At 68.2% G+C, this 12,382-nt stretch overlaps 4 protein-coding genes across 5 annotated transcripts; 3 read left to right on the top strand and 1 right to left on the bottom strand.

Moving 5' to 3' along the window:
- Positions 1–1,182: 1,182 nt before the first annotated feature.
- Positions 1,183–5,383, top strand: LOC129212777 (lateral signaling target protein 2 homolog). 2 transcript variants are annotated; one of them, XM_054841845.1, is made up of 13 exons: positions 1,183–1,289; positions 1,998–2,138; positions 2,214–2,351; positions 2,517–2,719; positions 2,801–2,890; positions 3,001–3,090; positions 3,213–3,314; positions 3,407–3,649; positions 3,758–3,879; positions 3,960–4,073; positions 4,216–4,314; positions 4,516–4,631; positions 4,715–5,383. In XM_054841845.1, exons 1-13 carry the CDS (start codon positions 1,248–1,250, stop codon positions 4,844–4,846), a joined length of 1,632 nt encoding a protein of 543 aa, XP_054697820.1. In that variant the 5' UTR covers positions 1,183–1,247; the 3' UTR covers positions 4,847–5,383. The 2 variants fall into 2 exon arrangements, with proteins under 2 accessions (XP_054697820.1, XP_054697821.1); XM_054841846.1 differs by lacking the exon at positions 4,216–4,314 and having other exon boundaries at positions 1,194–1,289.
- Positions 5,384–5,892: 509 nt separating this feature from the next.
- On the top strand, positions 5,893–6,979 carry MXD3 (MAX dimerization protein 3). The gene is made up of 5 exons (XM_054842113.1): positions 5,893–6,062; positions 6,143–6,172; positions 6,265–6,379; positions 6,494–6,659; positions 6,733–6,979. The coding sequence occupies exons 1-5, from the start codon at positions 5,893–5,895 to the stop codon at positions 6,840–6,842; spliced, it is 591 nt and encodes a 196-aa protein (XP_054698088.1). The 3' UTR covers positions 6,843–6,979.
- A 442-nt stretch (positions 6,980–7,421) lies between these two features.
- PRELID1 (PRELI domain containing 1) lies at positions 7,422–9,464 on the bottom strand. Its single transcript, XM_054842111.1, has 5 exons — positions 9,274–9,464; positions 8,695–8,920; positions 8,503–8,616; positions 8,163–8,241; positions 7,422–7,713 (listed from the first exon to the last, which is right to left on the bottom strand). The coding sequence occupies exons 1-5, from the start codon at positions 9,363–9,365 to the stop codon at positions 7,577–7,579; spliced, it is 648 nt and encodes a 215-aa protein (XP_054698086.1). The 5' UTR covers positions 9,366–9,464; the 3' UTR covers positions 7,422–7,576.
- Positions 9,465–9,549: 85 nt separating this feature from the next.
- RAB24 (RAB24, member RAS oncogene family) lies at positions 9,550–12,306 on the top strand. The gene is made up of 8 exons (XM_054842110.1): positions 9,550–9,724; positions 10,061–10,129; positions 10,252–10,330; positions 10,475–10,542; positions 10,664–10,763; positions 11,108–11,158; positions 11,265–11,327; positions 11,848–12,306. The coding sequence occupies exons 1-8, from the start codon at positions 9,608–9,610 to the stop codon at positions 11,910–11,912; spliced, it is 612 nt and encodes a 203-aa protein (XP_054698085.1). The 5' UTR covers positions 9,550–9,607; the 3' UTR covers positions 11,913–12,306.
- Positions 12,307–12,382: the final 76 nt, after the last annotated feature.

Here is a 12,382-nt window from a genome sequence, read left to right as displayed (position 1 = left end):
GATTGGTCTGCATGAAGCCAGGTCTCACTCTGTGCCACACCTCATGTCACCAGAGCTGTTCTCCTGTGGTGGGGCAGAGCATGGTGCTGGTGATACCAGGATGTGGGGAGCACTTGGCTGCCAAGGGAAGACCCTGTTTGCCCAAAAAAGCCATGGCAGCGTGTGTACCCAAAAATGCCACAGCAGCGCTGCCCACAGCTGTAGGACAGGCAGGGCTCCAGGCTCACTGTGTGCACAGGGACCCCCAGCCATGGGATGCAGGACACGCTGCCCAGGCAAAACCAGAGCTGGACCCACGGAGCCCCAGCACCAGGGCCAGTCCCACACCCGGCCGACTCAGCCCAGGTGCTGTGGGACCGCTGTGACTCAGGGACTTCCTCAAGTCGAGGTGGTGCCTCCATGTTTATTTAATCATCCTCGGCGGATTTTTTACCCATGAATCCACCCCATTAGGCTTTCAGCCACCTGAATTATCGGCACCCACATCCTGTGGCTGGCAGTGCCAGGCCTGGCACAGCACAGGAGCAGCCGCTTCCTCTTGCACGGCTGGGACAGTTTGCTGTGCCCAGCGCCCCGAGCACTCCCTGGGACTCCTCCTTGGCCACTCGGCCCCTTCTCCTCCCACTAAGGGGCTGCTTTGCCCCCCTTCCACTGCAGCACCCCACTCTGCACCCCATGCCCTGCACAGCACATTCAGCAGAGAGCAGGCAAGTGCCTGCGGGTGCCTCCCCCCGGTGCCCCCCCCCACCAGCCCGGGAGTGCTCGGGGGGCTGCAGGGCCGGATCTCTGGGGTGTCCCTGTCCCCTGGGCCTCCGGGGCTGCAGGGAGAGGGGAACCAGGAGGGGAGAGCCAGGGAACTGGGAGGGGAGGGCCTGGGCACCGGGAGGGGAGAACCGGGAGCCTGGGGGTTGCGGTCGGGTATTGGAGCCAGGAACCGAGACCGATACGCGGCACCGGGAGGAGGAACCGGGGCAGCTGGCGAGGGCACCTTGCCCACCCCACGGGGAACCGGTCCGTCGAGCGGCGGCCACCTCCCGCCAGCCGGCAGCGGGAAAACCCCGGCTCCCGCCGCGGGCCGGGCCGGGCCGGGCGGGGTGGTGCGGGGGCCGGTCCGCCGGGTCGTCCCGGTGCCGCGGCTGGGCGGACACTACCCCGGTCCGCCCCCGGGCGGTGCCCGGTGCCGGCCCGCCCCGTCGGCGAGCGGCGGGCGCGGGGAGCCGGGCGGCGGCAGAGCTGCGGGGCGCGCCATGCTGCCCGCCGCCCTCCGCCGCTGGCTGCGCCGGCCCAAGGTAAGAGCGGGGGGGTCGCGCCGGGGACGCTCCCGCCCCGTCGGGGCTGGCCGGGGGCTCCGCCGGCACCGGGCGCAGGGGGGCCGCCCTCCCCCCCCCCGGGGCGGAGCGAGAGGAGAAAGCGGTGCCCGGCCCCCGGGCTGGAGGTGCGGCGGGGGTGCGGGCAGCAGCGGGCAGGATCGGGCAGCTCAGCGCCCGTCCCGGCGCCGCCCGCTCCCGGGGCGCGGAGATCCCCCCTGGCCCCCTCCATCCCTCCAGCCCCGCGGGGGTCTGGGGGAGAGATGGGGCGAGGAGCGTCCCTCCGGACTGCCCCGCTCCCCGCGGACCTTTCACCTGAGCCGGTGTTTACAGCCGCGCACGGATCCGTGCCCACGCTGCCGGGATGCGGCCGAGCTTGTTCATCCTGCTCCGCTCCTGGGGAAACTGAGGCACGGGTGGGTGGGGACGGCGGCGCTCCCCGGGAAGGCTCGGCCGGTGGCCGCCTGCCTCCCCACCTGCCCCCGACACACCTCAGCCGAGCCAGAGCTGCCGTGGGGGTCCCACGTACCCGCCCAAGTGGGTGTTCATGGACCCGGGGCTGCCCCACAGGGACCAGCTGCAGGGGAGCAAACGCCAGCTGGCTGTGGGCACAGGAGATTTGGGGTCCCCCTGGCCCAGCACCTGGAGCTGTGGGGTGCTCCCACCATTGTCCCTCTGCTCTCCCTGCAGCGCTCCGACCCCCGCCTGCTCGCCCAGTTCTTCTTTGCCGATGAAAGGGTGACGCGGGTGGTGGCTGAGATCAACGGGCTGGATGCCGAGCTGGACCCGCAGCAGTACCTGGTGCTCCTCAACCAGCTCCACCTCAGCCAGGTACAGGGGCAGCCCAGGCCCCAGTGTGACCCCAGCCCCCTGGGTGGCTGTGGGTGACATCCCTGCCCTCCCCAGGCTCACCTGCTGGCCATCCTGGAGCAGATCATGGAGGAGTGCATCCCCACGCAGCGGCACAGCCGTGACTACCTTGTCAAGTTCCCCGAAGAACTCTTGGTAGACAACCTGGGGAACCACATGCTATTTGCTGCCGAGGTGAGCCCAGGGATGCTGTCCTGGGGCAGGCGATGGGGTCTGGCTCCCCCAGCCTAGGGGGCGATGGGTGCCAGCCAGGATGGCACACCCCACCACAGGCTGACCCCAGGGGTAGGGGCTGTGCTGCCCCAGGCGCTGGCTTCTGATGGTCTCCGGTCCCCACAGTGTCTCCTGGCTGGGACCTTCCTGGAGGTAGAGGAGGCGGATGGGGCGCAGCTGCGCCCCCAGGCCAGGAACCTGCTGTGCAGCCTGGAGCTGGTGCGGACGGTGCTGCGGGAGCAGAGCCTGAGCCAGCCTGGCTCCTACCCGGAGCCTGTCCGGGCTCTGCTTGTCCAGTTTGACCGGCTCTTTGCAGAGTTCGAACTGAGGTGGGGGCCAGAGTTGGGGTGCTGGGGTGGGTGGGGCTGCACCAGGGCCAGAGTAGCCTCACGGTCCCCCCGGCTCTCCAGCTACGTGTCCTCGCTGGTGGCAGTGAAGTCTCCCGAGGAGATCTACAGGCAGCAGGAGATCATCGTGCTCTTTTGCGAGACAGTGCAGAGGTGAGGGGCACTGTGCACCAGGCAGGGGGCGGCAGGGACCCCAATCTCAGGGATGGGGCAGTGTCCCAGGGCTTGGCTCTGTTGTAAGGGTGTCCCCATCCCTCCCCCAGAGCCCTGCACCTGGGCTACCTGACCCAGGAGATGATCGATGGCTATGAACCCCTGCTGATGTTCACCATCCCTCGCCTGGCCATTATCAGGTAGGTGCAACACCCCGAGGGGCTGGCTGGGTGCTCCCCACCTTGTACCAGCCCCTTCCCCCCTCAGGCAGTCGGGGTCCTGGACAGACGCCCCATGTGACCTGGGCTCTGTCCCCTCGCAGTGGCCTCCTCATCTACCCCGAGGGTCCCCTCAGCCTGGAGCGGAGCCCTGAGCAGATGTCCCGGATCTTCAGCCCCTTCCACAACCTCCTGAAGAAGATCAGGTACACAGCAGGGGGCAATGGGTACCCATGGGTGGGGCCGTGGGGCAGCAGTGGGGCTGTGACATGGGGCTGACGCCATCCCCTCGCTGCAGGGACCTGCTGCGCGTGCTGTCGGCAGAGGAGCTCTGCCTGCTGGAGAGGAGCCTGTGCACAACTGAATCGGAGGATCCCTGCACTCCAACCACCCCCCCAGCCTGGGGAGCAGCGGTGCCCAGAGCAGACGCCCCTGCTCCCTGGGGTCTCCTGGAGGTCCCCTGCACCACCCCACAGCCCCTCACCTGCATGGCGCGGCTGGGACCCCCTGGCATGGTGGACGACCTGGGCACCAACCGACGGTGGGGGGGTGTGGCAGGGAGGGAGCGGAGTCGGGATGGCGGATCCCTGCCTGCTGGGACGGGGACTTTTTGTGCAACCTCTGGGGTAACCGTCACCCCCCTGTGCAGCCCCCAGCCCCCTGGAAGCAGCCCGGGGCTCGATGCCACCCCGGGTGCCTGCTGCTCAGAGCTGCGCTCCCGCTACAGCAGCACCAAGGACATGCTGCACACCCTCTTCGTCTGCATCTCGGGTGAGTGACCCCCCTCGCCACCCCTGCAGCACCCTGACCCCCCCCCCCCCAGCACCCTGACCCCCCCCCTCCTGGTGCAGGGGTGGCCGATCAGCTCCAGACCAACTTTGCCAGTGACCTGCGGAGCATCTTGAAAACGGTCTTCAAGATCGTTGCCTCGCAGGCAGAGCCCTTGGAGGAGCCAAGTGCCAGCCGTGAGTAACCCCCAGGGACATGGGGGACAGCTCCTCTCTGCCCTGAACATCGTCCCTCCCTGGAGAGACGAGGCCGCAGCCCCCGGCATGGGGACAACGCAGCCACAGTTTGGCTGGACCACCACAGCCCTTGTCCCTGCAGAGGAAGAGGACAGTGACCCGTGTGCAGCAAATGCTTCTCGCGTGCCCGACTGTCCCCTGTGCTCCAGCCCTGCGGAGGCTGCCGGGCTCCAGAGGGCAGGTGAGGGGCTGCTGGGGTGCCGCGGCTCTGGGGCTGATCCTGCCCCCATCCTGCCTGGGGAGGTCTGGCTCAGCGGAGCAGCCACAGGACACCCAGGAGCATGGTTCCATCCAGGGGACCGGGGACGTTCCCAGGGCCGGGGTGATGATGGGGGACGGGGTAGAGGGGACGCCCATGGCGTTTACTGTTTGTTTTGCCCAGGAGGTGCCCGCTGCCTGCCTGAGTGGGTGCCGGACAGCACATGCAACCAGTGCTCCACATGCCACTCGCCCTTCACCCTGCTGCGCCGCAGGCACCACTGCCGCAGCTGTGGGAAGGTAGGAGGGGGCCGGGCTGGGGTGTGTGGGGTCCCCCGGGGGCCCGGCTCCACTCGAACCCCGCTCTGGCCCTCTCCCGGCAGATCTTCTGTGCCCGCTGCTCGCCACACGCTGCGGCGCTGCCACACTACGGCCAGACAAAACCTGTGCGCGTCTGCACGCACTGCTACGTCATGCACCTTTCACCCACGCCCCGGCGCACCCAGAGCCAGTGAGAGAACCCCCGTGCCAGATCTGCATCCATGGGAGGCCGCAGACTGGGAGGGGAAATGGCCGCTCCGGGGCTGCTGGGCAGCTCCACGGCCCCACAAGTCCCCTCGGGGCCGGGCGGGCACGGTGGCAGGACCGACCACGCATGGCGGTAGGACCACATGCACAGCATCAGCCCCACATCAGTGGGGCCAGGGCTGCAGTGGGTGCAGGACCGCTTCACCCGGTGTGCCGCGGCCGAGCCCCGGTCCCAGTGGGTGAGCTATGTGCAGCTGCTGCCGCGTGCCTGCCCCTCGCCTGGAAATGTGCTTCGTGGTGGTTTTTTTTTTAGGTGAACTTTGGCTGCTGTGGGGCCCGGGGCAGAGTCTCCCCCCGCGGCCTGGCCTGAGACGGTGCAAACAGCCCTCACATGACAGCGGGTGCCCCGGGGCCGTGCTGTACCGTGCCGTGCCGTGCCCAGAGGGTGGCCCTCACCCACGGGGCCCGGCGCTCCCCTCCCCATCGCGTCTGCCCGATGGATTTTAATAAAGACATAAACTCGCCTGGCTGGGCCTGTGGCGCTGGGACGCAGCCGTTCCTGGGGAGCTGGTGGGGGCAGCCGGCCCAGGGACACCCGTGGGTGCGGGGAGCTGGGGGCCGAGGTGTGGGGGGGGGGCAAGGGGCTGCGGACAGTGGGTGCCCCGAGTGGGCTGAGTGGCAGTGGGGACACACGCAGGCGCGCGCTCCCCGCCTGACTCACGTAGATATACACGCGCGTTCCGTGCCACACGCGTGACCGCGCACACTCACGCCCCGACACGCCACTCCGGGCGTGGGCATGCACGAACAAGGGCGCGGGCGCGCCGCTTCGGGGGCGTGGCCGACCGGCGACGGGGGCGTGGTCTATTGCTGGGGGGCGTGTCTCGTCCCGCCCCTCCCGCCGATTCAAATTTGAAGCACGCGTTTTCCCGCCCGAATTTGTTTCCCCGCCGCGCCGACGTCAGCGCCGCGGAGCGCCCAACAACCAATGGGCGTGCGGCTCGCCCCGCTGCGATCGTCCCCCCCCGCAGCCATGGAGCCGGCGGCCACCAGCATCCAGGTGCTGCTGCAGGCGGCCGAGTTCCTGGAGCGGCGGGAGCGCGGGGCGGCTGGTGCCCGGTACCCGCCGGGCCTGGCCGAGGCCGAGCACGGCTACGCCTCTCTCTGCCCCGCGCGGTCCCGCCGGGCCGTGGGCAGCGTCAGGTGAGCGGCGGGGCTGGGGCGGGAGGGGCGATGGCAGCGGCCGGTAGCGCCGGTTCTGATCACCGGGGGCTCTTCCGCAGGTCGGTGCACAACGCGCTGGAGAAGCACAGGTACCGGGGGAGGCGGGGCAGGGGGTGGGCATGCCCGTACCCCACCCCCCACCCCGCCCCCGAGGCTGACCACCTTCCCCGCCCGGCCGCAGGAGAGCCCAGCTCCGGTGCTGCCTGGAGCGCCTGAAGCAGCAGGTGCCGGTGGGCACGGGGCCGGCCCGTCCCACCACGCTGAGCCTCTTGCACCGTGCCCGGCTTCACATCCAGGTGAGGGGGGGGGGGGGGTGGCCCTGTCGCCGCTCGGTGCCCCCGTCGCCGCTCGGTGCCCCCACAGGGCTGCCCAGCTTGGGACCCTGCTCACAGCTCACCGGATCCCTGCAGAGGCTGGAGGCGCAGGAGCTGAGGGCACGGAGGGCTAAGGACCAGCTGCGTAACCAGCAGCGGAGCCTGCAGCGGCAGCTGGAGCTGCTGCTCTCACCCGACGGCGGGGAACGGGCGCGGGCTGACAGCCTGGACTCGTCCCAGCTCTCAGAGCCCTCCGAGGGAGGTGAGTGAGGACAGAGGGTGGGCAAGGCAGGGGAGGCTGCTGGGGCCTGACCCGGCCTCCCCCTGGTGCCCAGAGGATGCCGAGATAGAGGTGGATGGTGCGGTGTTCGGCGAGGACCTGCTGCCCAGCTTTGGCACCGGGAGGGACCACAGCTACTCCAGCCCCCACAGCCCCGCGTCCTGATGGCACCCGCTGCCTTCCCCGCACTGCCTGCCTCCTTCCTGCCTGCTGCTGCCGGAAACAGCCTCTGCCAGCCTTGTCCCGGCTGCCTGGGTAAGGGGCCATGGGTGGGGGCAAGAGCCTGGCTTGGCCCTCTGCTGCTGAGCAGCACCAGCAATGGCGCACGCAGGGCTAGCACGACACCCGCTGGTGCACCGCAATGCACTGCAAGAGGTGCTGGAAGAGGCCTTGGCTGCCATGAGGACACTCTCCCGCCTCCCCCTGACACCCCAGGCAGGCTGGGGGCCGGGGGCTGCCTGGCAGGGGTGTGGGGCAGTGCTGTCCCCAGCAGACATGGCTACAGGAGGGCTCTGCTGCCCCTGGAGAGCCAGGAAGAGGAAATGAGTGCATTAAGTAACCTGCCCTCATGCTCCCGCAACCACCTCCCTCTCTTGTACATACCCAACACTATTCCAGTAAAAGCACTTGGTGAAACTCCTGCCTGTGTCTTGCCTGTGAGCCCAGATCCCTGGCAGCGGGCTGGACGCCCGGAGCAGTGGGCAGTCCCAGGCTCTGTTCTAACCAGGCCAGCCCCAGGCCAAGTCAGAGGTGGGAGTAAATTCTTTAATGATAATTACATCTCAGAAAGGATCTAACAGCAGCTGATTGTCAGACTTGTACAGTTTGTTTAAAAATATAAAATCTAAGGAGGTTCCTATCTGTTCTGGTGCAGCCGGTGCCCGCCTGTGCCCGGCCCCTCACACGTACTGCTTCTTCTTGGTGGCTGCCTTGCTCGCCAAGTCCTTGGCTTTCTCTGTAGCAGCCAGAGCTGTCTCCTTCGCTTTCTCGGTTGCTTCCTTGGCTGTCTCCACCAGTGTTTTGGACGGAGCTTCTCCTGTAACATGGAAGCTGTTAACCCAGCCCCGACGGGCCCCCGCCCTGCCCCAGCACAGGAGTGCTGGCTGATGCAAGCTAGCCCAGCCCTGGCCGCGTCACCTTGGGATGGAGGCAATTTCCCCACGCAGGGGGAAGATGAGCCCAGCGCTCCTGACCAGTATGCGTCAGGGTATGTCGCAAAGGGGAACTGCAGGCACGTGACTGCTGCCGCGTTACATCCCCCTCCTGCCTGTGCTCCACCCCTGCCTGGCCCTTTAAGTGCTGCCTGGCTGCTCTGCTCAGGAAGAGCTGGTTGTGCCAAGACATGGGGGCAAAGACAAGGGACAAGGATTTCGCAGTCGGATTAGTTCAAGCCACAACCTGCCTGGGGACTGGAGTGTTCCCAGTGTGACCTGTAACTCCAAGAGACCTGTCCCAGTCAGGCCCAGCCTGCCCTTGGGTGCTCACCTTGCATTCTTGCTAGCACGTATTCAAATCCCTTGGTGCTCTTGGTCACGTTGCTTTTGAACCTGGCCAGACCAAACTCCTGCAAGGGAAGAGTCAGTGAAGGTGCGAGCCTGGCTCCCTGGTCACGCACAGCCCCTGTGGCTTTGTCCCAGCTTGACCAGTCCCAACATCTGGTGGGCTCGTGCCCACCAGCAGCAATGGCTCTGAGTGCCTCAAGAGGATGGGGGGGACGAAAGGGGGAAAACAGCACAGGGAAGGGGTAGAGCAGGGGGAAGCTGCAGCTTTAAGGCCTCTCTGAAGAGGCAGGGACAGTGCTGCTTGAGCAGTTGGGAGTGCTCACCTGGACGGCCCGTGAGACGCCAAACAGGCTGGAAGAGACCCAGGCTTCCCGCTTGACCTCGGTCCAGTTGCTGTTCTCCGGGTTCACCTGGTACACGCAGCGCTCCTCCACCACCTGCATGAGGCACAACCCAGCTGTGGGCACAGCCCAGAGCCTGCACATCTGGCTGTGCACCTGCCCACGGACACCTACCATGAGACGTGCGTGGTTGATATTCCAGGTGAATGTGGTCATGGTTCGGTTCTTAGGGTCCACGATAGAGTCCTCCAGGATGTAGACGGAGTGGGCGACATTGGCTGGGAAGAAGCGCTCCGCCCAGCGGGGCATCCGGTTGGTCTTGGTCAGGAGCCGCCGGGAGAGCAGCTTGTGGTCCGCCGTCACCTCCCGGTGCACGATGTCTTCGGTCAGGACATGTTTGCTAAAATGGGGAAGAAAACATCAGGCCCTGCTCCCGGCCATCACCCCCCCACCCGGGGCTGGGAACCAGCAGGCACTGCAGGGGAGGGGAAGAGGGCTGTGGTTTTAAGGGAGAGGGGGAGCCAGCAGCCCTCGGGAACCGCTGGTGTGGGGCTCCCATCTCAGGAGACTCTGCTGGGGGACGAGCAGAGCTCCCTCCCCGCGGGGAAAAGGATAGGGGGAAGGCACAATCCCACGGGGGTGGAGGACACGAAGCCCCGAGGACCCTTGGAGCGGCGCGGAGGGCCGCAGCCGATGCCGGGGAGGGGCCCGGGGGAAGCCCTGGGGTGGGGGGGGCCGCAGGCCCCGGCGCACCTGTAGGGGTTGGGGTAGCGCTGCCAGAAGGCGGCGAAGACCTGGTCCCAGGGCCCCTTGAGGACGCCCAGGCTGGCGCAGTACTTCCCCATGGGCCGCCGCCGTTCAGGCCCGCGCCGCCGCGCCCGTTCCGGCCCGCGCCTGCTGGGCGGCCGCCATGCGGCCTCTGCCCGCCGCCTCCGCCCGCCCCGCCCCGCCGCGCACTTCCGCCTCGCCCCTGCGCACTTCCGCCTCTAGCCCCGCCCTCCCCTTCCCCGCCTCGCCGCGCGCTTCCGCCGCGCCGGCCCCGCCCCGCCCGGTTGCGGCCCCGCCCCGCGGCGGCGGCGGCGAGAGGATGAGCGGGCGGCGGGTGGACGCCAAGGTGGTGCTGCTGGGGCAGGAGGGGGTGGGCAAGAGCAGCCTGGTGGAGCGCTGCGCCCACCGCCGCTTCCGGCCCGGGCCCTACCAGAACGTGAGTGACCGCACCGGGCACCGGGCCTGCCGTCGGACGGTGTCGTGTGTTGTCGTGTCGTCGTCCCCGCCCCCCGCGTCCCCGGGTGGTCCCTTCGTGTCTCCCCCACGTCCTCGGGCCGGTGCCCGCCGCATCCCCGGTCGGTCCCCTCGTTTCCCCATCGCGTCCCCGGCGTGGTGCCTCCCGCGCCCCCGGTGGGTTTCCCCAGGCCGGTTCCCCCCGTGGCCCCAGGCCAGATGCCCCCCGCATCCCTGGGCAGGATCCCACCACGTCCCCGGGCCGGTGCCCCCGGTGTCCCCGGGCCAATCCCCACCGCTCCTCCCGCTTCTCTTCCAGACGATCGGGGCCGCCTTCGTGGCCAAGGTGATATCCGTGGGGGAGCAGACGGTGACCCTGGGGATCTGGGTAAGCGCGGGGGCGAGGGCTCTGCCACCGCCCGGTGCTGTCCCCGGCCACCTCCGTGGCACCGGGACCCCCGAGACCCGCCGCCCCCCCCCACCTGCTGAGCGCTTCCCTGTGCCCCCCAGGACACGGCTGGCTCAGAGCGCTACGAGGCCATGAGCCGCATCTACTACCGCGGGGCACGAGCCGCTGTCGTCTGCTACGGTAAGGGCACGGTGCTGACGGTAAGGGCCCGGTGCCGCGGGAAGAGGAAGGGGCCGGCGGCCGTGAAGGCTCCGGGCTGGGGTGGGTGCTGTGGTGGGGGGTGGGCGCAGAAGGGAGGGGCAGACCCTGACCCCTCTCCCCCAGATCTCACCGACAGCAGCAGTTTCCAGCGAGCCAAGTTCTGGGTGAACGAGCTGCAGAACTGCGAGGAGGTACGGCCAGGCTGGGGGGCCGAGGGGGCCTCGGCCGAGGGGGCCTCGCCCGAGGGGAAGGGGAGCCGGTGGGGATGCTGGGCCCATGGGCGCGTCCTTCCCGCCGCTCTGCCTGCCGCAGGGCTGCCGGATCTACCTGTGTGGCACCAAGAGCGACCTGCTGGAGGAGGACAGGAGGAAGCGGGGGGTCGACTTCCATGATGTGCAGGACTACGCCGACGGTACGGCTGGGCACTGCACAGGTCCGGGATGCTCGTGGCCAGGCAGTGCTGGCTCTTCCCAGGCTCCCACGGCACCAAGGGTTGGGGAGCGAGGGGCTCTGCCCCTGCCCTGGACCCACAGCAGATCCGGTGGCTCTGCCAGGGACCTCCCTGGGCACGGCATGTCCTGACACGAGCGGGCACGTGGCCAGCTGGGCTGAGGGGATGGGAGTGTGGAACTCTGCCCTGGGCCCCCGCCAGCCTGCTGTCGGCAGCCGTGCTCGAGGGGTGACTGCGGGGGGAACCGAGCCTGTGGGGCCATGTCCTGCACTCGCAGCGGGCACTAACCCGGACCCTCATTTCAGAGATCAAGGCTGAGCTCTTCGAGACCTCCAGTAAGACGGGTCAGAGCGTGGGTGAGTAGCCCCATCGCTGCCAGCTGTGGCCCCGCCCAAGTAGGACCCGGGGGGCTCTGCCTCGCAGTGGGGCTGCCCACACCCACCCTGCCCGCTCTCCCCCCAGACGAGCTGTTCCAGAAGGTGGCCGAGGACTACGTCCACTTCACCGCGTTCCAGGTGATGACAGGTGAGCAGGATCCATCCCTCCCCAAGCACCCCTTCCCTTGTTGGAAGGTTCACGTGCTCCTGGGGACAGTGCGGAGGACAAGTGCTATGGGGTCTAGCAGGGCCCTTCCTTGCCCCCACCCTCCCTGGGGCTGCTGCGGGCCCGTGCCGGGGGTTGTCCTGCGAAGCTCTGGCCCCGTCGTGCCACCTCTGTACCTGCTCAGAGCAGACTCAGCTTGGCATATTCCCCCCAACCAGGCTGCGGGTGGCCTTTGGCAAACAGGCAGCCAGGACCCTTGCCCGGCTGCAGCACTGGCACTCAGCTCAGCTCTGCGCCAGGCCTGTCCAGGCAGGCTCAGCCCAGCTGCGCCTCCAGCCCTGGGCTATGCCGTGGCCACAAGCCCCGCTGCTTCGCTGTGGGGGCACCAAACCCCTCCCCGAGGGACCTGCCAGGGCCCAGTCCTGGGACCAGCAGCTTTTGGGCTCCGCGTGGCACGGAGGTGTGGACGTGCTGGCAGCTGCCTGCCCCTGCTCTCTTCCAGAGGAGAAGGGCGTCGACCTGGGCCAGAGGAGTGGTGCCTACTTCTACAGCTGCTGCCACCACTGAGACCTGCCAAAAGGGAACCGCTGCTGCCGGCTGGGCAGCCGGCGTGTGCCGGACTCCTCCGGTTTTTTACCTGCTGTGTTTTAGCTGTATGGGCCCGTCCGCAACGCAGCAGCAGCGTGTGGCCCCATGGACTGCTCTCCTCCCAGTGTGTGGAGTGGCAGAGGGCTGCTGCGCGGTGCCGGGAGCCTCCTGCGGCGCCGGGAGCCGTGGGCCATCACCCCTGGGGACCCTCTCCCTGCCACCTGGCATTTGTGGGAGCTGCTTCCCCAAGTCACTGCTGTGGCCCAGCGGCGGCCATTAATTTATTCTCTCTTGGAGATGCTGCCCAATTCTTTGCAGATTTAAGCGTCTTCTCTTGAGGTGTACAATGTAAATAAAATGCATTGTGGTCTGAGCCGTCCCCCTGCCTGCGCCACTGCTGCACGAAGCCATCAGGACTCTCCCGTCCCTGCCCCAGGTGTCTGGGCACA

The sequence above is a fragment of the Grus americana genome, chromosome 14 (genome assembly GCF_028858705.1).
Source record: "Grus americana isolate bGruAme1 chromosome 14, bGruAme1.mat, whole genome shotgun sequence".
NCBI classification, from domain to species: Eukaryota; Metazoa; Chordata; class Aves; order Gruiformes; family Gruidae; genus Grus; species Grus americana.
This window is presented reverse-complemented; position numbering and strand designations above follow the sequence as displayed.

Excerpts from the sequence above, each read along its gene's own strand:
- LOC129212777 (XM_054841845.1), top strand. The coding sequence starts at position 1,248 with ATGCTGCCCGCCGCCCTCCGCCGCTGGCTGCGCCGGCCCAAG. Across the intron at positions 3,650-3,757 it reads GACCTGGGCACCAACCGACG|CCCCCAGCCCCCTGGAAGCA; the intron begins GTGGGGGGGTGT and ends CCCCCTGTGCAG. Across the intron at positions 4,315-4,515 it reads TGCCGGGCTCCAGAGGGCAG|GAGGTGCCCGCTGCCTGCCT; the intron begins GTGAGGGGCTGC and ends TGTTTTGCCCAG.
- MXD3 (XM_054842113.1), top strand. The coding sequence starts at position 5,893 with ATGGAGCCGGCGGCCACCAGCATCCAGGTGCTGCTGCAGGCGGCCGAG. Across the intron at positions 6,173-6,264 it reads AACGCGCTGGAGAAGCACAG|GAGAGCCCAGCTCCGGTGCT; the intron begins GTACCGGGGGAG and ends GCCCGGCCGCAG. Across the intron at positions 6,380-6,493 it reads GTGCCCGGCTTCACATCCAG|AGGCTGGAGGCGCAGGAGCT; the intron begins GTGAGGGGGGGG and ends GGATCCCTGCAG.
- PRELID1 (XM_054842111.1), bottom strand. The coding sequence starts at position 9,365 with ATGGGGAAGTACTGCGCCAGCCTGGGCGTCCTCAAGGGGCCCTGGGAC. Across the intron at positions 8,921-9,273 it reads CGCTACCCCAACCCCTACAG|CAAACATGTCCTGACCGAAG; the intron begins GTGCGCCGGGGC and ends TCCCCATTTTAG. Across the intron at positions 8,242-8,502 it reads GCGTCTCACGGGCCGTCCAG|GAGTTTGGTCTGGCCAGGTT; the intron begins GTGAGCACTCCC and ends CTTCCCTTGCAG.
- RAB24 (XM_054842110.1), top strand. The coding sequence starts at position 9,608 with ATGAGCGGGCGGCGGGTGGACGCCAAGGTGGTGCTGCTGGGGCAGGAG. Across the intron at positions 10,130-10,251 it reads CGGTGACCCTGGGGATCTGG|GACACGGCTGGCTCAGAGCG; the intron begins GTAAGCGCGGGG and ends TGTGCCCCCCAG. Across the intron at positions 10,543-10,663 it reads AGCTGCAGAACTGCGAGGAG|GGCTGCCGGATCTACCTGTG; the intron begins GTACGGCCAGGC and ends TGCCTGCCGCAG.